The sequence below is a fragment of the Cydia fagiglandana genome, chromosome 5, assembly GCF_963556715.1.
Source record: "Cydia fagiglandana chromosome 5, ilCydFagi1.1, whole genome shotgun sequence".
Taxonomy (NCBI): domain Eukaryota; kingdom Metazoa; phylum Arthropoda; class Insecta; order Lepidoptera; family Tortricidae; genus Cydia; species Cydia fagiglandana.
Window position 1 is genome coordinate 9,653,642 of NC_085936.1, and position 26,126 is coordinate 9,679,767.

General features: G+C 39.3%; 1 protein-coding gene across 2 annotated transcripts in view; it reads right to left on the minus strand.

The window, feature by feature from the left end:
• LOC134664441 (uncharacterized) overlaps window positions 1-26,126 on the minus strand; it is a 220,111-nt gene that overhangs the window by 131,300 nt on the left and 62,685 nt on the right. Inside the window, exons 2-6 of one of the 2 annotated variants that reach the window (XM_063521098.1) lie at window positions 19,320-19,411; window positions 17,656-17,815; window positions 11,212-11,314; window positions 8,698-8,863; window positions 3,205-3,334 (exon numbers count right to left, since the gene is read on the minus strand). In XM_063521098.1, coding sequence (XP_063377168.1) covers window positions 3,205-3,334; window positions 8,698-8,863; window positions 11,212-11,314; window positions 17,656-17,815; window positions 19,320-19,340 — 580 coding nt within the window. In that variant the 5' untranslated portion in view covers window positions 19,341-19,411. The remainder of the gene's footprint in view (window positions 1-3,204; window positions 3,335-8,697; window positions 8,864-11,211; window positions 11,315-17,655; window positions 17,816-19,319; window positions 19,412-26,126) is intronic. The other variant, XM_063521099.1, reaches the window with a different exon arrangement.

Genomic DNA, 26,126 nt, shown 5'->3' on the forward strand with positions numbered 1-26,126 from the left:
AATTATTAAACAAAAACATTAGTTTTGAACAAACGCGAGAACCTCAAAAAATGGGGTCACCTGACGAAAACATATGCATCGGGGCTCGTAAATGTATACTTTTTGCAGATGACACAACTTTACTCATAAGGGGTGAGAAAGTTGAGACATATGAGACTATTGTAAATAATGCACTAGCTGACATTAACAATTGGACATGTACAAATAATTTAAATATCAATTTGGCAAAGACATTTTTTATTCAATTCTACTCATATAATAGTAATCCAATTCAATTAAATATCAATTACAATAATTTATCTATATCAAAATGTGAAAATATTAAATTTTTAGGATTATTCATTGACCAGCATCTAAACTGGAAGGAACATGTAAATGCGGTGTGTAGTAGATTAGATCGGTTCGTCTTTGCAATACGAAAATTAAGAAATACTGTTAACTTTGAGGCAGCTGTCACAGCCTATCACGGTGTGGTATCGTCAGTGCTAAATTATGGGCTATTACTATGGGGAAATTCGGTAGATATCGAAAGAGCATTTATATTGCAGAAAAAATGTGTCCGTGCAATATTGAGAGCCTGGGTAATTGATAGCTGCCGACCACTATTTCAGAAATTAAAAATATTACCTTTAGCATGTATGTATATTAAAAAAGCATGTTTACTTGTAAAAAACCGTCCCGATTTGTTTAAAATGAGATCTGAATTCTTCTCAAGCCAGAGAACTCAATATCAGAATCTTCTACACCAACCTCGATGCAACTTAGATATATATAAGAAGAATGCTTACAATATGTGCATAGTTCTTTACAACAACTTGCCCAACAGTATAAAGCTACTAAACGCTATGGAATATAAGAAAACATTAACTATTTTTTGTTAGAGCACTGTTTCTATAGCGTGAAGGAATATTTAGAATATAATTTGCATGAAAGTATTTAATATAAACTATTTTTATTATTAACTAATTAATTATTATGACATTTAATATTTTAATTTTAATCGGTTACAATATTTAATAGTAATTAGTAAATATATAAATATTTTTTGTAAAATTTGCATGTCGTTGTGTGCGACTGAATACTGTACATACCACATAACAAAACATCACCTTTGTATTCTAGAATAAGTATTCTTGCAAATAAAAAATCTTTATCTTTATCTTTAACAAATCAGAGAAATAATTTAAGTTGTTTTAAATGCAGCTCGCGATTGTGTTTGCAAAAAATAGATGATGTCAAATCAAGTATAAAAGAGATATACGATAATATTCACTTATAATATTATGTAATCCACTTAGCTTCAGTAAGACACAAGTCTTAATAAAAAAAAACCGGACAAGTGCGAGTCGGACTCGCGCCCGAAGGGTCCCGTACCATAATGCAAAAAAAAAAGAAAAAAAAAACGGTCACCCATCCAAGTACTGACCACTCCCGACGTTGCTTAACTTTGGTCAAAAATCACGTTTGTTGTATGGGAGCCCCATTTAAATCTTTATTTTATTCTGTTTTTAGTATTTGTTGTTATAGCGGCAACAGAAATACATCATCTGTGAAAATTTCAACTGTCTAGCTATCACGGGTCGTGAGATACAGCCTGGTGACAGACGGACGGACGGACGGATGGACGGACGGACGGACTGACGGACGGACGGACAGCGAAGTCTTAGTAATAGGGTCCCGTTTTACCCTTTGGGTACGGAACCCTAAAAAGATATAATACGCAAGGACGTAGGCATATAGTCATAGGTACGTATTAACCCTTTAACCGCCAGAGTCTGATATATAAGACATTACATATCCAGCTCATTTCGCCAAAGTCTGATAAATAAGACAAAGATCTGATTTGGTTTTTACAGCACATTTATAACTCCCGTAACTATGCCAACCTTACTCCGCGTGGTACAATTACTGTCGGTGGCGACACGAGCACGCTCGATCAAAAATTGCTGGCGGTTAAAAGGTTAAAGGCAAAATGAGTGAATATTTACCACGGCCCTTAACTGTTCACTCTGCTACCTACAAATAGAATATACTTACGTAATATAAAGAATAGGAACACATAAGAAAAAAGGGCCCACGTGTATTCCCTACATAATATTCTTATTATAAAAGTCCCGCATACAATATACGATGATATTTGAAAAGAGGGAAAATATTAAACCGTTTCCCCATTTCCAGACTTTGACTCACAGACAACCTCCCAAAGACTTTCCATTATGAAGCTTATGTGAAGACTTGGAAATGGATTTCAAGGCGTTTATTAGTTCCAGTGTTGGCCGAACGTTAATTGCAATTGACCATTAACCATTACAAATTGAACCGTAAACGGTATCGGACGGTTACAGCTGACGGTTCAATTTGTACTGGATAATGGATAATGGTTAAGAATTTTCAATTGCATTAACGTTTCGGCCAACACTGATTAGTTCTTTATAAAATGTCCATTATCCAATGGTAAAAAATTACAACCGGAGTACATACTGTAATGCTGTAAAATTTGATTTCAATAAATATCAATATCAATACTCTCCTTCGAACGATAAAATAACATGTACGTATTTAACTGAGATAAATTAAGAGGAAATTAAACTTGTATTTAATTTCATAACCTAAGTTGAGATTAAAATAATTGTACTTGTCCAAAGTACGACACGCCATGGATGTCCCATCTAGTGTATGTGACAGATGAATCCGGTATATTCTGTTCAGTTACAATGTTGACTCGAAGGTTTTTTATGCTTAATTGTAGGGCGAGTTAATAACTTATAATGCTTAATAGTAATCTTACACTTATGATATGATATGATACAGCCAAATCAAAGAAACCACTGCCACTGCTAGGAAATCGTTTGTTGTGAATTCTATTTCATTTAATTTTGTAAGGCATAACGAATATTTTACAGAATAATGATTTGGTCTTTACCCTTAGAAAAATAACAGCATGTGCAAGTTGAGAAAAAATTAAAATTCTAGAAAATTTCAGGAAGTTTTTACAGGAAACGATTCTTATACAAATTATAAGAAGTTTTCGAAATCTTACCCTTGTGGATTATTCGCAATTTTAAAAAGTTTACGACGGCCCATCAGTAATGTTGGTTGGTACTAGCAGAGATATATAAGTATAACTCCGTATCTATTCTTTTTGGCACTAGGCAGCTCAGTAGGGCCCTGGGCCTTGTGGGAACACCTAAATTATGTACTTACCCATATCATCGATGAGAGGCGCCATCCGCAAGGTGACGCCGACTAACAGCAGGCAGAGGAAGAGCAGGAGGCAGGCGGTCACCATGATGGTGTAGCGGGCCCGCCGAGGAAGCTCGTCGGGGTCAAGGACCTGTAGGAACAAACAGGATTGGAAACGATTGGGAAGTCAATATGGGCATAGTCTAATATAACATGGTCTTCTCTTCCCAGAGTGACACAAGCCTACCTACGTCACGATAACATGGCCGCTATATATAGCGCTATCGCACAATAATATAGCGCTATCGCATGATGACGTAGGCTTGTGTCAGTCACGTGACCACGAAAAGACGCGAAGAGCCAGGTGGAGTATATTATTATACCATGAATATGGGCCTTTGGGTAAGCATTTTTTTTTTCAGATTGATCAAACGGATGGCAAAATGATGATCTGGCGCACTTTCGTCGAGGCGACCGAGAAATTTGAAAAAGATTCAGACTCTAAAAGAACTGTAAAGAAAAATTAACGCAATTAGGATGGAAATAAATTGTTTACTTAGCGATTGTTTGTTGATAAATCGTGAACGCTTCTAAAGCAGGCCACTGACGAGCCTTCCAAATGGATTTACATGTCCGTTACAATGGATTCATCCAAATGGACGGCATCCTAATATTAAACATTGTACGTTTTCACGGACCGATTTTGGATTGCAGCCACGCTATTTGGACTGTTTGGCTCGTCAGTGGCCACCTTGTTTAATATAAGTATTAAGTGCAAGAATTAAGCTACGAAGCAACATTCCTTTAAACTTTTTGTGTGGACATTGCAATTGTTAGTAAAGAGTAGAATTATTGATTTATAGAGGCTTGCTGAGGCTTGCAATATTTTTAAGTTCATTCTTACAAAGTTGCTAGGGTGTTCTAAAAATATTGAACTATTTTTGATACATCACAAAAACAAGGGAGCCAAGCCATCGTAAAATATACTGCTTAAAACTTTGAAACAAGGCTTCGGAACGGAACGTGCATTTCGCTTAAAATTAATTCACTGGAAATTATTAGCATGAAGGTAGGTAGCTACCTACATTTATAACCACCTCTTATTACAAGTATTCGTAGACACGCCTGAAAACCATTTTTAGGGTTCCGTATACCTCAAAAGGAAAAAACGGAACCCTTATAGGATCCCCCCCTCCCGTTTATCTCTGAAACTAGGTACTGGGCCTAAAAATTTGAAAAAAAAATACACAAAATAGTACTTTACCTATAGATGACAGGAAAAACTATTAGAAATATGCAGTCAAGCGTGAGTCGGACTTATGTACGGAACCCTTGGAACGCGAGTCCTACTCGCGCTTGACCGGTTTTTTTAATCAACCCCTATTCTAGTTCCACCCTCAAAAATCAGACGCGGTTAATGCGATGTTATATTCCCGCTAGGGAACGGACAGTTGTATATAATATTCAAGACACGCATACCCATCAACGACAACTCATCAAAACCTTTTATAATAACTTCAATGTAATTACTGAGGTTACAATCAATAAATGATGTGCCCGTATTACCTACGGAACGGATGTAATGCCTACGTACATACGACCAATAGATTTTGGCGCTCAGCATCATAAGTGAACCTCAGAACTGCATTAAGCTATTACAGCGCGCCCACACCCTCTCTCGAGAGGAATCAATTTATAGTATATTATGTAATATTTATAAGGTCCCTTTTAAGGGCAACATTTATTGCGAACTTGGCCGTCGCGCTCACGTGAGTATCAATTTAACACAACGTTTTATAAATTGGACGTAGTTTAGCGTAAAAGATCCATCCTCTATAATTTGTCATTTAAGTAAATGAACGACTTTTGCGTTTGACAGAAAGTTCAAATTTTTTTAACAGTTTTTTGTGGATTGGATCTTTTACCCTAAATTACGTCCAATTATTTTTAAATTTTTTAAATTTTCTCGTTCAGTTTTTTCGTTTAATAAATTTTTTTATTGTAAAAGTTTTCGTTTTAGGCAAAAACGTTCTACATTGAAGATTACATTATGTAGGTACAACATAAATAAATTTGATTACAAATAGACGAGGGAACTAAATAATAATTTAAACAAGAACATAGCTTGTATTTGTATTCGTATACTCCGTCCATTGGGTATTGCTTTTGGTATATTTGGCATCTTTGGCATAAATACTGCGCGATACCACAGAATAAATAATACATAGTACTAAGTAGCGATACTAATAACCCACTTCGAAGATTAGTTACTTGTAAACATCGCTATTACAAATATACACACATGACGAAACTGACAAGCTCATTAAATTATGGGGGGTTATGCGAGTAAGCACGAGTAGGTATATGAAGCGCAATTTACATAATTAGTAATTTAATTATGTAGTTCATATTAGTTAAGATCACGCAGTTTCTCAAATATCAATAACAGATATTGCAGTATATCGAAGTAATATCGAAATTAGAATCCAAAATGTTATTATATCGAAGGTTTTCTCCAAAACCATATCAAGTTTCCAGACTTAACCCTCGTCCTGCTAACTTTTCTAAAATAATATTGACACGCCCTTGTGTGTTGGGAGTTCAAAATTAACCTCTCAAAAGTTTGCGTGAACTTAACACTTCGAAGTTCAAAGTAGATTGTAGATTGCGTTTAAACTTCGCCTTTACATCAGTTTGTTTAATAGACAGCGTTTACAATACCTAATTAACTTAATTTCGTAGTGGTTAGGTTAAAGGACGACTCACGGTAGACCGGGCCGGAACCGGGCTGTAGCTTCCAGCGCTTTGTTTTCTACTGAAAGCACCACGTGATTACCGATCAGCCAATGCATCATAAAAAATCAACTGTCTAGCTATCACGGTTCGTGAGATACAGCCTGGTGACAGACGGACGGACGGACGGACAGCAGATTCTTAGTAATAGGGTCCCGTTTTACCCTTTGGGTACGGAACCCTAAAAATGACGTGTCGGACGCATCGGCCCGGGCACGGCCCGGTCTAGCGTGAGTCATCCTTAAAATATTGCAATTTAAATGTCAGTTATTAGGGTTATGCTGTTTGACTTTTTTTGAGTAAAGATCAGTTTCTAATGTGTTTAATAAATTTGATAGCTTCTCTCTAGATTTGCATTACAAGTAGATGCTTTTGTACAATCTCTATGCAAAAGTGCTTGCCTTCTCCTAAGTATAAAGTCTTAAGACTCTTTAAGTTTTTGTCATTATGGCTACGGAATCCGAATAAGTTGAAAAGCTTTAGCAGCTGCATTTTCCGACAAACATTTTAATCTTATCTGTTTCTTCAGTGCTCCACGCTCTTATAAAATACTCAACCCGAGCGAAAAATGGCGGCACGGTGTTTTTTTAAGGCCCACTTGCACCGTCCCACTAACCCAGGGTTAAGCGTTTAAACCGTTAACCCAGTGTCAAATCGTATTGGTATCCATGGTAACTCCAGGTTTCACCAGTTAACCCCGGGTTAGTGGAATGGCGCAAGTGGCCCTAAGTCCGTTAATTTCAAGGGTATTTGTATTTGTAATGACTCCTCTATACGATGGGCCAACGCCGGCCACTCCAAGGGACGCATCTATACGTTAGAGGGAGCAAGTGATATCGCTATCTCATTCTACCGCATGGCTGCGTCCCTTGGAGTGGCCTGCGTAGGCCCATCGTGTAGAGGAGCCATAAGAAGCACGTCAAACAAGCAGTGACCTCTAGTGTATATTCACGCAAACTAGGCAAATGTAATATGTTGTAAGCCTGTAAGGTATATATTTGGTATATACAGGGCGTCCCACGGCGATGCCACATGGAGGGAAAGTACCTTAAATATCATAGATAGCATATTTTGCTGAAAGAAGACTTCATTTTATTTTTAAAACTTAGTTAAATTGCATTCATACTTTTTTAATTTTTTTTTTTTTAATGTATGGAAAAAAATTATTGCGTCATTGGAGGAAAAGTACGTTAATTATTGTAAATGAACATCTGACTGAAAGAAGACATTATTTCGATTTAAAAAAACAAGTTGAATTGCATTTTAAATAATTTCATGGTTAAACCGGGAATCGAACCCGCTACACGAGAAAAAAAAATACCTTGTACCAAAAAAATAATTCTCACATTGAAGCCTTTCGATCGGTATGACAAAGCTACAAGGTATTTTTTTTTCTCGTGTAGCGGGTTCGATTCCCGGTTTAACCATGAAATTATTTAAAATGCAATTCAACTTGTTTTTTTAAATCGAAATAATGTCTTCTTTCAGTCAGATGTTCATTTACAATAATTAAGGTACTTTTCCTCCAATGACGCGATCATTTTTATCCATACATTTTTTTTTTTAATTAAAAAAGTATGAATGCAATTTAACTAAGTTTTAAAAATAAAATGAAGTCTTTTTTCAGCAAAATATGCTATCTATGATATTTAAGGTACTTTCCCTCCATGTGGCATCGCCGTGGGACGCCCTGTATGCTTAGTGAGCGCCATCTGGTTAAAAACGCTTTTAACTAAAGCAACTCAGAGTTCACTCTATGTATACCCAAGTCATGCATATTCCGCTAGATGGCGCCTTTAAAAATGTAATATTATGTCAGTACAGAAATTGTATAAATGCAATTAATTTACTACAGAGGTCGCTACTATCGAATACTGGCAGGAATACCGGCTTGGCACGTAAGCCACTCAATAAGTTCTTTGAATTTTTCGAAGCGTGAAGCTTTTGTTATCAATGTAGCCCCGTACAAGGCAAGTAGATGAAGTATGTAGGTCATAGGTTGAAGTGCCTGGAATAAAAATTGTCAATAATAACAGTTTTACAGTGACTAATATTCGTTAGGCATGGCTCACTCCGCGATTTCGTCGCTTTGCTACAGGTAGCTAAAAGTACATCCGTTCCACCCCAATTTTTGGGAAAGCCATAAGCCGAGCGTGGCGCTGTCGCCACCTAGCGGCCATATCTGTGCTGATCGTAACAGACGCGTTTTATTAGAGAGTGAGTCTTCTGAACCTAGTACTATTATTTATTCTGTGTTAAGGGCTACGTGAATGGTCTAAATCTCAAAAGATTCGTCTTAACAAGGGCTATAATATGGTGAAAAAATATTCTGAAAAAGTCAAAAACTCCTTTCGGAAATCTCAAAAATGTAGAAAAATTACGCATTCGGTGTCTTGTCGCACTAAATCGACAATTAATCGAAAAAGAAAAGCGATATCGAAAAAATGAAAAAAAGCCCTAGGGTGGTGTGGAAGAGCGTGACACGGTGCTCCTTGCGTCAGCGCCGTCGCCATTCCCCCCATTCCAGCTCGAATACTTTCGGACTGTCCAGGCCGCGTAGCCAAGATGCCAATCGCTTACGCTCCGTAGCGATCGAAACGCAACTGTCACTGTCGCGCTAATATGGAAGAGTGATAGAGAGATATAATGATTTTCGTTGTCGAAACGATAGCGATTGTAACCTTGGCTAGGCCGGCAGGACTATTATAATATATCTCTTACGTGTATAACTTTAGCCTGTTCGTCGATGGCGGAGACAAGCAGCGTGCGGTGTTTCCTCGGCTGCGCGGCGGCGGCGGCGGCGGCGCGCTGTCGCCGTTTACGCCGACGCCGTCGCCGCTCCAGCTCGAGCGCCTCCGGACTGTCCAGATCACTGTCGAACATAACACTGTTTCATGTTAAAATAGGTCATAGACAAAATTCTCTTTGAATAGGTTTATCAATCTTACTTCATACTAAGTACGCAAAATCTCAGTAGACACGTAATTCACGAATAGATTATTTAATGTACATTTGCTAAACGTCTAAATGCCATGGTTGCACAGATTGATCAACATCATTTAACGGTGAACTTACAAAACATTCCATACACTTTTTAGTGAACGTTTTACGTAATATCAAGAGGTTAAATCAGAAATATCATGTGGAAATTAAAACTTTGGTAAGGAAAACATTTTTCTCAAAAATGGACGGCAAAGTCGACTTTGCCGTCTAAAAAATCGGTCGCGAAGCGCGTAGTTTATGGTTAGTCAAAAATTAAAAAGTTAAAAACATTGCAGTCTCGATTTTGGGACTGCAATGTTGCATACAAATTCCATTATTTGTCGAGTTCCAAACTTTTTGAAAGTTGAAATGGCCATATCAAATGAAGGCACAGGCCCAATAAACAGCCAAACAGATGATTAGTACCGCGACTATTTAGGTGTCTCAAATAGGTTGGCGTATTTTTGGCAGAAAAATACACTTCTATTTTTTTATTAAAAAAATAAAAAGGCGGCAACGGCTTTTCTCTGTGAAAATATATACGCAAGAACGTTGCTTTTATAAAATTATATTTCTTGCACCATTTTTGAGAAAAGCACTATATATGACTCGGCTGGAAGGCTACTTGCTGGCTTCGGATTCAATTAAACGGACTCCCAAGGTCGTCCGTTTAAAACGAATCCTCAGCCTGCAAGTAGCTACTTCCGAGCCTCGACAATAATGTACTATTATCGCCTTCGCAAATAACCATTTATTTTTGAAGGTTCTTAAATACGAGTATATTAGACCACCCCCGGTTACTGGTGAGTCCGATGAGCAGTAGCGCTATAGGGACCGTGCGCGTTGGTAGGTCTGCCATCTACCGTTCTCGTCGGTACGTATTTTTTCTCAAAAATGGACGGCAAAGTCGACTTTGCCGTCTAAAAAATAGGTCGCGAAGCGCGGAGTTTATGGACAGTCAAAAATTAAAAAGTTAAAAACATTGCAGTCTCGATTTTGGGACTGCAATGTTGCATACAAATTCCATTATTTGTCGAGTTCCAAACTTTTTAAAAGTTCAATTGGCCATATCAAATGAAGGCACAGGCCCATTAAACAGCCAAACAGATGATTAGTACCGCGACTATTTAGCTGTCTCAAATAGTTTGGCGTATTTTCGGCAGAAAAATACACTTCTATTTTTTTATTAAAAAAAATAAAAAGGCGGCAAGGGCTTTTCTCTGTGAGGATATATACGTAAGAACGTTGCTTTTGTAAAATATTTCTATTATATTTATGTTTCTTGCACCATTTTTGAGAAAAGCACTATACAGGGCGTCCCACGGCTATGCCACATGGAGGGAAAGTACCCTCAATATTGTAGATGGAACATTTTACTGAAAGAAGACATTATTTTAATTTAAAAAACAATTTAAACTGCATTCATAGATTTTTAAATAATTACATGGTTGAACCGGGAATCAAACCCGCTACATCAGAAAAAAAATCACCCTGTAGCTTTATCATACCGATCCAAAGGCATCATCATAAGGATTATTTTTTGCTAAATAACATAGTGTCAGAAACAAAAGGAAGACCATGAATTTTAACATTTGATGTGAAATTTAGCGAAATAATCAAAAGAGTGCGGCTATGTATTCAACAGATTGAGACTCATTTTGAGGATTAATAAATTAAATTGATTAATTTGGAATTAAAAATGTTAAAATTCATGGGCTTCCTTTTATTTCTGACACTATGTTATTTAGCAAAAAATAATCCTTATGATGAAGCCTTTCGATCGGTATGATAAAGCTACAGGTTGATTTTTCTTCTGATGTAGCGGGTTTGATTCCCGGTTCAATCATGTAATTATTTAAAAATCTATGAATGCAGTTTAAATTGTTTTTTAAATTAAAATAATGTCTTCTTTCAGTAAAATGTTCCATCTACAATATTCAGGGTACTTTCCCTCCATGTGGCATAGCCGTGGGACGCCCTGTATATGACTCGGCTGGAAGGCTACTTGCTGGCTTCGGATTCAATTAAACGGACTCCCAAGGTCGTCCGTTTAAAACGAATCCTCAGCCTGCAAGTAGCTACTTCCGAGCCTCGACAATAATGTACTATTATGCATAGTAGGTTCTGCCATCTTGTGGGCTACATCGGAAGCATAAACGACACATTTATGCCTCGCGCCAAAAATCTGGTTGCTTTTATGCTGCCCCCTATAATTCATGCACGGGGCCTATAGTTGATGATGCATATACATACTCGGGGTGCATGTGCAGCTTGAGGTTCTTATGCTTGCGGTGCTCGTGCTCGCACCAGTGGGAAGGCAGCATGTCGCCAGGGCTGCCCACCATCGACGCCTCTTCTGAAACATCAAACCTTGCTATTATTACTAGGGATGTACCGACTAGTCGCCGACTAGTCGGCAAAGCCGACTATCCGGCCACATTTGTAGTCGGCGATTAGTCGGCGACTAGTCGGCAAAAATGGCCGATTAGTCGGCACTTTATCAGTGAAAGAAAAACAGAAAAAAACGAAATCAACAGTCAATATTTACCATATGTTTTAAGTTTATTTTACTAAAATACCAATATTCAGGGTGCATACGAAAACTTTTGTTCATATAATTGACCGTTTGATCATTATCATATGTTGGTGCTGGGCTGGTGTTTTCCTCTACAGGTCAATCTCAATGGATTCTCGTGTAATTCCATGTGCAAGTTCTAGAGTTAATTTTTTTTATTACTATTCAGTTTTGTTTTTTTTTTAAATGGTGGAGCCATTACTTTTCTATGACATGATAGGTGATCACGAGCATCACGTGATCGCCTGTCATGTCATAGACCACAGAAAACGATGCGCCGGAAGCTCCGGGCCGGACACGGCCCGGCCTAACGTGAGTCATCCTTTAATGTTATTGCAAAATTTAGAGACTTAGTCAGGGCACGTTGCTCGTAAAGACGCTGACCACAGGGGATAGGTTCTTAACTGGCGACTACGTACGGGAAATAGAGCCTTGGAAATACCTCCTACAAGCTGTACTGACGGTCTGCTCAGAAAAAACTAAAGACAGAAATTGAACGAGGATTCTTTTGATAGGTCTTTGAACCTGTAGAGAACACTTTTTTGCCAAGCTAAATTATGATAAATAGCGCAACCAAGGGAGCAAAACTATTCTTTTCACCTGAACTTATACGAAACTAAGGATCTGGCCGACTAGCCGACTAATCGGCCATTCGAGCGCCGATTAGTCGGCTAGTCGGCTAGTCGGCCAAATCAATAGTCGGTACATCACTAATTATTACTCATTACTGACTTACGCTCCGCAGCGATCGAAACGCAACTGTCACTGTCGCACTAATGTGGAAGAGTGATAGAGAGATATAATGCTTTTCGTTGTCGAAGCGATAGCGATTGTAACCTTGGCTAGGCCGGCAGTAATTCATTACAATTATTATTATTTATTCAGCGTTTCAGCACGCAGACCAGGATTCGAGATATGATAACAAACACCAAAGGAAAAGAAAAAATGTGTCGGGATGACAGATGCTACGAAAAGTCACGTGATTGATTCTGTAGTCACGTATCATCGGCTTCATAGGCAGGGTCACTAGGCCAGACCGGTCGTCAAATCGTTGTCGTTATCTAGAGATTCACGCGTATTCGGGAAACGAGATAATCACAAGATCTAGAAACGTAATAGAGATCAACTAGATTTACATTAGATATCGACTAGATGTGACTTGGATATTTAAGTCATAACTTGTCGAAATCGTACAAGAGGACCTCCAGAATCGCGGCAACGTCAAATTTGACATATCTATCTTGTCGAAATCGTTCAAGAGGACCTCCAGAATCGCGGAAACGTCAAATTTGACATATCTATCTTACAAATATCTTTAAATTATCCATATCGTAACTTGCTGAGGTCTAGTAGAGATCTAATACATTTTCAGAATCGAGCCGTCAGTCCATGAAAAGTCTGCCACGTGTTACCTATTTTAAACGTCTAACTTCTAAGAAATTATGACGTATAAATGACAGCAGACTTTTCTTGGTCCGACTCTATTTAAGTTTCGATTGCGGTTTTTTCATCAACTTGGCTTGCAATATCTGACCCTATAGTACTGGCTGTTGCGAAGCGCCTTCCCATCCACATTGCTCGGCGTGCAGCGCGCGCCAGTACCGCGCCACACCCGTGTCCTCCGTGTATAGGTACTATTAAATAGTTAAAGTGCTACTCTCTGTCGTATAGACTACAGGGTACCGACCGTCCACATAGCTAGGGTTCTAAGTGACAAAAAAAGGTCGAACCTTTTTTTTCTTGATTAAAGCATGAAACTTGGCACAGTTGTTCCTTATATCAAAACAAGCCGATTTCGATCGGTAGCCCGAAGGAGCCTCCCCTCTGGGGCCCGAGAGGGGGGGGGTCAAAGTACCGCTCCGCCCGGCTTCATTCTTAAAATTCTAACAGGCACCGTTTAGCTAATAGGTCATATTTGGTATCAATTTCGGATAAATCAATAACGTAGAATTCATTTCTGGTATAAAAATTTAGCGATTTGTAGAAAAAACAAAAAAAAAACTCATGGTATCTAATTTTTTAATTGTAATTTTTGTTTCTTATTTATTGTCAAAATTAAACTGCCTGGTTTTTCTACATTAAAAAAATATGATGATAAAGCCTATTTAATGCAGATTTTAAAAACATAACTTTTACATACCTTTATTTAGAGGAAATCGCATAAAAAAAACTTATATCGTCTCGCGCCGGTGAATATCTTTTTACTGACATCGGCATCGATATAGACAACATCCGAAGTACACACTCTGGAGACCGATTAAAAGTATTGTTTATTGTTGTAGATCCTATTATAAAGATAGAAAAGCGTACAAATATTTTTTTATGTGTCGTTCAGTGAAAAAAGGGACCTTGGAAAAAATTATCACAGAGCCTCGCGTTTGTATAGAAGCATACTCGTATTTAGTTAGTGCCAACCACTCCATGGACTCCATGGTCGCTGTTCTCAATATGGGATATTACTGCAATGTTCTGCCGCCAGAGTGCAGCACTACCGACTCTGGTAAATTCATAGACTAACTTATACATGTAGATGTAGATGTAGTGTAGGGACGCCCGGTCAGAAGCAGGCGCGCTGTCGATCGCTTGTCGTGTTCATTCAGCCCAGTTCCCTGGAGTTGGAGCTTCAGGTTACTGTCCCGGCGGCATTCCCACACTATTCTCCTCAAATCTTCTTGTTTTCCTGCAGAATAAAAGGACATCTTTGAGTTCGACGTCCTTTAGTTCGTTTTCTTTTAGTGTGTCTCTACCGAATGTATTATATCGCGGTGCCGCGTACATAGTACATTCTGCTAGTAAGTGTAAGCTAGTCTCCTCCTTACTACAATGTGGATAGGAGGCGTCTCTACTAATTTCCATTATCTTGAGGTGTCTGTTGAGAGTATTGTGACCTGTAATGATACCTGTCAATAGTCTCAGACTGCTCTTACCTAGTTTCAGAAGATACCTGGTTCTCCTGTGGTCTATACCTTTGATCATCATCTTCGACTGTCTGCATCCAGTCTCTTCTTCCCATTTTCTCTGTGCTTCCATCTCTTTTATCTTCTCTATGACTCCCTTCGTGACATCCGCTGGCATAGGCAGAGCCGGTTCCGGACCTATGTATTCCGTCTCCGCCCTTATCCTCGCCAGCTCGTCAGCTTTCTCGTTTCCCGTTACTCCCTGGTGTCCTGGAACCCAAGCCACCGTGACACTTCTTTGCTTGCCTATCAAGTTGAGCTCCTCTCGACATTCTCTCACGAGAGAGGAGGTAACTGCGGTTTTTTAGTGCCTTTAGTGCTGCCTGGCTGTCTGTGTATATTACGACAGCGCCCTCTTGTTTTACGCTCTTCTTGATTATGCTTGCGCAGCGCGTTATAGCACATACCTCGGCTTGGAACACGCTAGCATATCTACCCAGTGGTACTGATTCTCTCCCAGTTTGAGGATCACTATGCCCGCTCCTGCTAGTTTCATCGAGCTTCTTCTTGAGCCATCCGTGAAGCAGATGGTCGTCGGGTGTCCGACTTCCACCTTCCAGTTTTCTCTGTCTCCTATGTGTATTCTATATTTCTTGTCAAATATCTCCTGCCTCTTTATAAGGTCATTATAGGCCATCAACATTTCAAGTTTTGATAGTGCCTCTCTTTGTATCAGCGCGTGTCTCTTGTCTACGCAGCTTCCTCTCCATTCGTTGCATGCTTTCATTCTGTACCACTGTTCGGTGGCTCTTTTCTCTACCTCAATCCAGAGTGGCTTCAAGCCTAGCATTACCTCCATTGCGTGTGTCGGGGTCATTCTCATAGCCCCCGTCATCATGAGGCACGCTAATCTCTGGACTTTGGTTAGGTCTTAGGTCTCTTTGGTTTTTTTTATTATTATGAATGGGCTTATTCATGGCCACAGACTAGCCGAGGCGTAGACGTGGCCTACGATGGAGCGAGCTCGCCCAGAAGGTGCCTGTTCACTCTTGATTTGAAGGTTGCCGGGCTATAAGAACACGTCGGCACGTTCTTTAATATGTGCTCTATACCACCATGTCACGGCTCCATATAGCATTATCTGGAGTAGGTAGGTAGGTGGGTAGTATTATCGCCTTGTAGATCCAGTGGATCATTCCTGGATTCAGTCCCCAGTTCTTTCCTACTGCCCTTTTGCATTGGAACAGTGTTCTTATAGCTTTAGCCGTCTGCTCCTTGATGTGAGTTTTGTACCTGAGTTTACTGTTTAAAGTAACGCCCAGATATTTCAACTCCTCCACCATGTCTAGTTCTATACCTTGTATCTTTATGGGTTTCATCTCCTTTATTCTTCTATTAGTGAATAGCACCAGCTTTGTTTTCGATGGATTGAGATCCAACCCTCTCTCTCTACACCATCTCAGTACCTGTCTGAGACCTCTTATCATTATATCTCTTATCGCAGTGACAACCATTCCTCTCTCTAACAGCATTCCATCATCAGAGTAAGCCTGCATGTACAAGTACATGCCTCCTCTGTAGAGCTCTTTTACCATTGAGTTTAGAAGTGGGCACCACAACAGGGGGGACAGGCATCCCCCTAGTGGGAACCCTCTTCTTGGACTAATCGTCTTTGTTACTCCTCCCAACTCCGCCGTAATGGATCTACCTTTTAGCATTTTCCCTATCCATTGCGCTATTGCCGGTCAGATGCCCTCACTCTTCAGACTTTCCTCTACGGCCTCGAAGGTTGCTGTGTCAAAAGCCCCCTCAACGCTCAGTCTGTCTTCTTGGGAATGGAAGCAAAAAGCAAATGACTGTTTCCAAACTGTTCTGACAACCCTACTGTGGCCAGAATACGATTGAAACTGACATATATACTTACAGTTTACTTCTTATTCATTGAGAACAGCGACCATGGAGTCCTTGGAGTGGTTGGTACTAATTAAATACGAGTATGCTTCTATATCGATCTTGGAAGAACTCAAAGTGAAGGAGAGATTATCGTCGACTGTTCAAATACGAATCCTCAAATACTTCGGGCACGTTACACGAAACCAAAACTCCATGGAACGTCTCGTTGTCCAAGGACGAGTTGAAGGCAAGCGGTCACGAGGTCGGTCACCTACGCGCTGGACAGACCTGATAAAATCTGCGACACAAACCACCACAGTCCAATGTTCCCGTAACGCCGAAGACCGTGGCAAATGGAGGCACATTGCGAGGGCTGCGTTATCCACAATAGATACGTCTCATCATACAACCACGACCACTCTGTCAAGAGTGAACGACTGAGGAGGATGCTTACAAACGCGAGGCTCTGTGATAATTTTTTCCTAGGTCCCTTTTTTCACTGAACGACACATAAATAATAATATATGTACGCTTTTCTATCTTTATAATAGGATCTACAACAATAAACAATACATTTAATCGGTCTCCAGAGTGTGTACTTCGGATGTTGTCTATAACGATGCCGATGTCGGTAAAAAGATATTCACCGGCGCGAGACGGTATAAGTTTTTTTATGCAATTTTCTTTTAATAAAGGTAAATAAAAGTTATGTTTTTAAAATATGCATTAAATAGGCTTTATTGTCATATTTTTTGTATGTAGAAAAACCAGGCAGTTTAATTTTGATACCAAATAAAACATAAAAATTACACTTGAATAATTAGATTATTTTTATTTATTTTTAATTTTCTTCGACAAATTGCAATTTTTTAATAACAGAAATGAATTCTACGTTATTGATTTATCCGAAATTGATACCAAATATGACCTATTAGCTAAACGGGGCCTGTTAGATTTTTTAGAATGAAGCCGGGCGGAGCGGTACTTTGACCCCCCCTCCCTGGCCCCAGAGGGGGGGGTCCTTCGGGCTACCGATCTAAATCGGCTTATTTTGATATAAGGAACTGCTGTGCCAAGTTTCATGCTTTAATCAAACAAAAAAAGGTTGTTGCACTTAACATCCTCACTAACATGGTCCCGCAACACAAGCAGCAGCGGATGCCGCAGGCGGCGCCGCGCCTGCTCGGCGTGCAGGGCGCGCGCCTCGCGCTCCACCAGTACCGCCTAGAGCCGCACCGCGCCCGACTCTTCCGTGCATACTGCTATATAGTTAGAGTGACACAGATATAGTAATACTGCTGCACTCTGTCACATAGACTACAGGGTACTGACCGTCCACATGGTCCCGCAGCAGCAGCAGCAGCGGGTGCCGCAGGCGGCGCCGCGCCTGCTCGGCGTGCAGGGCGCGCGCCTTGCGCTCCACCAGCGCCACCAGCACCGCCTCGAGCCGCGCCGCGCCCGACTCCTCCGTGCATACTGATTTGTCGACCGTCTGGAACGTTATGGAATAAGATTATAGTAAGTTGTATGGCAAGGGAGCAACATGCATATTTCTTCGAGAATAGATTGGATACAAGAAGTCGGTTCAGTTTTAACCCGATCGCTGAATATTTTATTTGCCGAGGCATAAGTAAGTAGTTTAGGTATTTATTAAGGTACCTAATCTTTATTGCGTAATACAAATACGAGAGGATATTCCTAGATAGAGCCTAAATTGAGTAAAACGATAAAATGAAATAGGTAGGTACCTAAAAGGTTTCCTAGAAACACACACAGACGCTCCAAGGCCTAAATATTAAAAATGTTAAGTATGCTCTCGTACGTAGTCGTCGACCGGATAAAAATGTTAAACCAATTTTGTATCTACATACATAAAGCCAAACATTAACTAACGGATTATTACCCAAGTCAGAGTCTAGCGCTCTGATTACTCCCCTAAGCCAGAACTCGAACTCCTTATCTCTAATGATGCGCTAACTACTAACTATACCAAGTTTACATGGAGCAATTAAAAGTTTGCTCACTACGGAAATGTTAGGAGTCGCCCGTACGGTGTCTTGTTCACAACAGCAGACTGTTGTGCTTCTTAGCATATAGAACTGCGGGAACATTCGTTCAGATTCGGAAACCATCACCAACATTTAATATTTGGTGTGGTATAAACAAGCACTGACAGAGGTAGTATGTCACTTAATTTTTCGGATGCGGTCTGCTCGCCGACTGATTGCTACAATATAATTAACAGACTAGCTATTAGAGAGCGAGAAAGACAACCACGCGTATTCGGGAAACGAGATAATCACAAGATCTAGAAACGATATAGAGATCAACTAGATTTACATTAGATATCGTCTAGATGTGACTTGGATATCTAAGTCATAACTTGTCGAAATCGTTCAAGAGAACCTCCAGAATCGCGGAAACCTCAAATTTGACATATCTATCTTGTCGAAATCGTTCAAGAGGACCTCCAGAATCGCGGAAACGTCAAATTTGACATATCTATCTTGTCGAAATCGTTCAAGAGGACCTCCAGAATCGCGGAAACGTCAAATTTGACATATCTATCTTACAAATATCTTTAAATTATCCATATCGTAACTTGTTGATGTCTAGTAGAGATCTAATACATTTTCAGAATCGAGCCGAACGCGTCATGCGTCAACGTGACTACGATTAGTAAACGACCTTCGGCTGTCAAACATCGGCCATCGGCCGTTAGACATAGACATTGAGAATCATCTCTACGTAGTACCAAGTAGTACCTACCTACCTTAGTATTTTTTGCGTTTATGTTCTGTGTTTGTGGATCTCTTTTAGCATTTCCCAAAAGTACCTATACGGCCTCAGTGGCGTCCGACAGCACGTCCAGCGGACTCTACAGCGTATCGCCCCGCTCGAGCGTCCACTTAGTTTGCACGCTGGTCAGTTTACGCACTAAGAGGGACGAGTATTTTCCCTAATAATTAGTTATAGTACCTATACTATATACTTACTTCGGTCGAGGACTGTCGCATGGTGAGCGCGCGGCCGGCGCATGTGGCCGATCATCGCGTCGTCCCGGCTGCTACCGTGCGCCACCCCGCTTCTGGAAATAAACAGGTGCCTACGTTAGATTTGGAGTCCACCAGAATCAACATAACCTCCCGTCCTCACACTATGGGTATATGGTGGACCAACGCTACCGAAGATCCGAAGTATTACCATAGCATTACAAGGGCAAAGTAGACAATAAACAATAACGAAGTATCTTCTATACCGGGCTCAAAAAACAACAGCCTACACAATACATATTCGGAGTGCACGAGCACACCAGATTAAATTGCGTTTTACCACCCAAAAATAAATTCCTAGAACTGTATTCCCTACAAATGTATGTGTATTAATTCCCTAGAAATGTTTACATCATGTTTGTTTAGAAATGTTTGTCTTTCTTATTTGATTATTTTTGTGCCAATGAGCCTTAACCTTGTTCACTGTTAATAGCGGAAGCAGTTATAAAGTTGACCCAAATTTTTTTTATTAAGCTATGAGCTTCATCACATATGTTCCTTAAGTAATTCTAAGCATTTCAAGCCTGGGAGGCAATAAGAAATGTGTGTCTACTCGGATTTGTAATGGATTCAAACTTTCAACCCCTTTTTAACCCTGTTAGGGGATGAATTTTACAAAACTCTGAAATTACTTTTCCTGACTTTTAATAATATCCCCAAATACAAAGATTCAAGTCCCGCGTTCGAAAAATTTTTTTGATATCCATACAAACTTTCAACCCCTTTTTCACCACCTTAAGGGATGAATTCAAAAACGCTGAAATTGGTTTTCTTGTATTTTAATAATATATCGTTTTACGAAGTTTCAAATTCCTAGCTTAAAATAAAACTTGAACCCCATACAAACTTTCATCCCCTTTTTAACCCCTTTAGGGGTTGAATTTCTCAAAATCGCTTCTTATCTCTTGTACACTTTATAAATGTAATCTAGTCTGCAAATTTCAACTTTCTATCTTTTGTAGTTTCGGCTCCGCGTAGCAAAAATCTCCAACCAAATTTTTCACCTTTTTATACGTTTTTCTTGTAAAATTACTATGAAACTGAAAAAAAACAAATATCAGCAATGAATTCTACGTCTTTGGTTTATACGAAAATGATACCAAACTTGCCCTAGTACCCACCAAGATCAGAATAGATTTTTTTAAAGATGACGGGTGGTGGCCGTCTTTGTACAACCCCAGGCTAGAAATGCTTAGAATTACTCAAATATCAGATGTGATGAAGCTCATAGCTTAATAAAAAAATTTTGGGTCATGTATGGCAGTGTTACATAACTGATTCCAGTATAAATTGCGCTCGTAGCTTCGCATTATAGAACAGTTTTGATGAAAAGTTTGATCTAACTTGCAATCCCGCATTGAAACAGGTCGAAAGCCTCGACACATTATACATTTACCGGCTAAGCCTTTGAAGGCGATCTAGTTCCACATAAAATGCCACTTGATGTAGACACATTGCGCACGCCACCGCTGAATGGGAACTTGAATACGGATCAACCACTGATTGCTTCACTATAGAAAGCGCACTTAGAGCATTTAATAACTGGAGTGGCCATTAGGAACTTACCCCTCTGCCGAAAAACTTGCATAATAACTTTTGTATGGACTGACATGGCTATTGGCATGTTACGTACAGTCACCAGCAATAATATGTTACTCTTTAAAGGCAGCAAAATTATGTGACAAGCTCTTATGAGTCTACAAATAAGATCGTGTCAGATATTTTTGCGGCCTTTGTTGTGTAACATATTATTGCTGGTGACTGTACAAATCATGTATGTACATTGCATAGTCTAATAAAACATGGTCTTCTCTTCCCAGAGTGACACAGGCCTACGTCACACTGACATGGCCGCTATATATAGCGCTATCGCATATTATCATATAGCGCTGTCGCATGATGACGTAGGCTTGTGTCAGTCAGGTGACCTAGAAAAGACGGGAAGAGAGTACCAGGCGGAGTATATTATTATACCATGGTACATAGGAATAGCAATACATTTGACGTTCCCTCCCCCGCAAAAATCGGCAGACTGATTCTTAAAGAAAATGACAGCGATGAAATCTCCAGTTACTAAATGCTGCAAGAAAGCGCACCATCCTATGAATTTAGAAAAGTTACTGCTCCTCATCATACCAAGCCAAGGCGGGGCGGAGGACCGTACGACACGTAACGCGCGTTAATCTCCAAGACTCATTAAGGAAGACTAAATTGGTCCGCATAATCTACAACGTACAGTGACTTACGAGCATGATTAATTACGACCTTTTAAGGGGGAAAAAAAAATCGGGATCACAAATGCCGCAAACCAACCAATTCAGGTGTATTCAAAAATTTTGTAGGATGACACTATAAGTAAATAAATGGTCCAACTCGTGACGAGGTTAACGTGATTGAATGAGAATCACTGCCGTCAAATACTACCGTATTCGAACTTCAAGATATTCACAAGACACGACACGTACTAGATCCATTATAGATACGTTATAGTTTAGATATCAACTAGTTCTCTTTTGCAGCGCAATTCGGGCAACCAATGTCACTTTTACGTTAGATAGAGTAAGATATCTATTAGATGTGAATTGAATCATATCCTGTGGAAATCGTTCAAGAGTATCTCTAGAATCGCGCAAATGTCAAATTTGACAGGTGAGATCTTAAACATATCGTTATCGTATCTTGGTGATGTCTAAAAGATATCTAATAGATGTCAATTTCAAAATCCGAATCGGGCCCTCAATCTTGTGGAGGTAATCTCCAGAATGCGGACCAGCCTTTCAGTTTTAGGTCGATTTTCACTTCGTAATACTTTGCATGTCAAGAACAAAATGCCAGAGTGATTTATTCAGTGGAACGTCGATTGATTGGTAGGAAATACCCGCCTACTTTTTTGTGTCAGTTGCAAAGTTTATTTGTTCCCTCGAGTTTCCGACACGAGGTTTCTATACGAATACATTTTATTTTAATGTGTATTACCTAATTTGAATTACTTTTTATGGTCCCGTATATACCTCAAAAAGAAAAAACGGAACCCTTATAGCATCACTCGTGCGTCTGTCTGTCTGTTCGACTGTCACAGCCAACCAATTAAGTTAAAATTTGGTACACACATGTAAGTTTGTAACCCAAAGACGGACATGTAACGTAAAGAAATGAATTCTAAACATTGGGAGCCCCTTTTGAAAAAATAAAGTTTTTCAAATTATATCGTGAGAGTTCATTATGAGAATCCCCTTTTTTATAATTTTAGGATAAATAGTTTGAGAGCGCTGGTGGCCTAGTGGTAAGAGCGTGCGACTTGCAATCCGGAGGTCGCGGGTTCAAACCCCGGCTCGTACCAATGAGTTTTTCGGAACTTATGTACGAAATATCATTTGATATTTACCAGTCGCTTTTCGGTGAAGGAAAACATCGTGAGGAAACCTGCATACATCTGCGAAGAAATTCAAAGGTGTATGTGAAGTCCCCAATCCGCATTGGGCTAGCGTGGGGACTATAGCCCAAGCCCTCTCGCGCTCGAGAGGAGGCCTGTGCCCAGCAGTGGGACGTATATAGGCTGAGATGATGATGATGATGATGAAATAGTTTAGAAGTTATTCAAGAAAACAGCCAAAAAATGTTTTTTTAAAACATTGACCTATTGGATTCGACCAATATCATAACATCTCGCCACAAACAGAAACAATAAATACTGGCTGGACAAAAACGTATAGTAAAACCACATCCAAATAGCAAATAGCCTTTGATTTTGGGATTTCATGTATGACTCAACAGTATCGGCCGAATATCGGCACGCACTAGCGGAAGCAGTTATAAAGTTGACCCAAAAAATTTTTATTAAGCTATGAGCTTCATCACATATGTTCCTTGAGTAATTCTAAGCATTTCAAGCCTGGGAGGCAATAAGAAATGTGTGTCTACTCGGATTTGTAATGGATTCAAACTTTCAACCCCTTTTTAACCCTGTTAGGGGATGAATTTTACAAAACGCTGAAATTACTTTTCCTGTCTTTTAATAATATCCCCAAATACAAAGATTCAAGTCCCACGTTCGAAAATTTTTTTGATATCCATACAAACTTTCAACTCCTTTTTCACCACCTTAGGGGATGAATTTTCAAAAACGTTGAAATTAGTTTTCTTGTATTTTAATAATATATCGTTTTACGAAGTTTCAAATTCCTAGCTTAAAATAAAACTTGAACCCCATACAAACTTTCATCCCCTTTTTAACCCCCTTAGGGGTTGAATTTCTCAAAATCGCTTCTTATCTCTTGTACACTTTATAAATGTAATCTAGTGTGCAAATTTCAACTTTCTATCTTTTGTAGTTTCGGCTCCGCGTAGCAAAAATCTCCAACCAAATTTTTCACCTTTTTACGTTTTTCTTGTAAAATTACTATGAAATTGAAAAAACAAATATCAGCAATGAATTCTACGTCTTTGGTTTATACGAAAATGATACCAAACTTGCCCTAGTACCCACCAGGATCAGAGTAGATTTTTTTTAAAGATGACGGATGGCGGCCGTCTTTGTACCCCACCCTCCCCCCCACTTCAGGCTAGAAATGCTTAGAATTACTCAAATATCAGATGTGATGAAGCTCATAGCTTAATAAAAAAATTTTGGGTCATGTGTGGCAGCGTTACATAACTGACTCCAGTAGCACAGAGTGACTGGCGAGTGGTGAAACCAAACTGTCATTCCTATTATTTGTAGAACACGGGTGAATCTATATTGATATACGGAGATGACTCACGGTAGACCGGGTCCTGTCCGGGCCGAAACGTCCGACATGTGGTCCTCTCCATAGAAAATGAAGCGCCGGAAACCGGTCTAGTGTGGGTCATCCTTTAGGAAGAGTTACGTGATAGCAGTTTGGAAAATATTATTTATTGTTCAGGCGTTTATGTAAAAATAGATTTGTCCATACCAATCTTATAATTCCAGAATTCTTAGTAATTCCAGAACGAGGTCAAATCCCACTGGTCAATCCGAGACCGCTGCTCAACAGGTCCTTTGGAACATCGGAACCGAAGTGATGTGCCGTGGGAATTTCCCGGGAACAAGGAATATTCCCATATGGGAAACTCATGGGAAATTTCCCGGTGTTCCCGGGAATATTCCCCAGACAGGGGAATATTGAAACAGATTAAGTGTATTACAATTTTAATTAAAGCTAGCTATAACGACAAGTAACTGCTGCGTTTAGTAAAATAAAGCCAAAAGCCCAAAAAACCGTAAAATTCAAAGTGGCATCCCACAAAAAAATTTGGAAAGTGGATTTGCGTACAACATTCGACGCTTTGGATGTTTAAAATAAATATATGGCATCACTGTAAGCCCCTTCAAAATAAATATATGGCATCACTTTAAGCCCCCGATGTACCTGAATTTCGAATTGATCTGACTTCGATCAATTCGAAATTTTCTCCATACAAATAGATAGGTACCTACTTATAAAAAAAATTATCTCTAAAAAATTATGGCTACAGAATTTTTTTATTGGATATTTTGATGATGGAATGCAAAAGCATTCACAAGAACCCGTCCTTAACACTCGTATGTTTCTTGGTAAAAAGCTTACGGAACTCCACTATTCTTATTAGTACCTAACTTATTTTGACCCTGATTAAACTGTGATTTGGTTGAATAGTGGCGTATTATTGTAAAAAAAATATCTTGACCGAGAAATCAATCCCAGCAACTATAGGAAAATTCTCAGGAACAATGGGACATTTCCCGGGAAGAATGGGAAATTTCCCGGGAGTATAGGTAATTTACGTAGGCGGATAAGATATAGTTTATAATGTTTAAAAAAAGTTTAAGATTTTTAAGATAAAGTTTAAGTGTTGACTGAATTTCAGATAATAAAATAGTGTATCTATGCGCCATTTCAAAATTCCCCTACTTTCTTTCATTTGGGAAATTTTCCGGGAACGTTTACGGGAAATTTCCCAACAAGGGGATTTTCCCGGGAACGGCACATCACTAAACCGAACCGTCCGAACCACTTCATTATCTAGCACTCGAACGCGGTGGCCAGATAGCGGTTTTTACTTAGGGAGACTCGGTAACACGCTCAAATTTAGTGCCTATCTGGGAAAATTGGCGCTACTGATAATACATATATCGTTAATACATATATAAAGTTTCAAAATATATTTTTCATCACTCCAGATCGTAAAGACTCTCTTGGCTCTTCAAAAACTGATGAGGAAATTGCATTTTATCTACAAGAGTGGCATAGTTACCTGATTTAATTTTGGGTATCAATAGCACGTATAATAACCACTTTGCCCCCTTGTAAAACAAATAACTAGGTACATATAAATAAATAAATATTGGGGATATCTTACACAGATCAACCTAGCCCCAGACTAAGCATAGCTTGTACTATGGGTACTAGGCGAAGATATAAACATACTTAATAGATAAATACATACTTATATACATAGAAAACACCCATGACTCAGGAACAAATATCTGTATTCATGACACAAATAAATGCCCTTACCAGGATTCGAACCTAGAACCATCGGCTTCGCAGGCAGGGTCATCAACTCATCACTACCCACTAGGCCAGACCGGTCGTAAAAGTTACAACAAAAATTGTGGTTTAAATTTAAAGTAGGTACAAAACTTTTTAGTTTTCAGTCTTTTCCCTGTACCTACTTGTAGTGTAATTTTTGTAGTTTACAAGTGTAAAAGGCTTCAAATTTGGAGTCCATGTTCCCTAGTAACGTAGA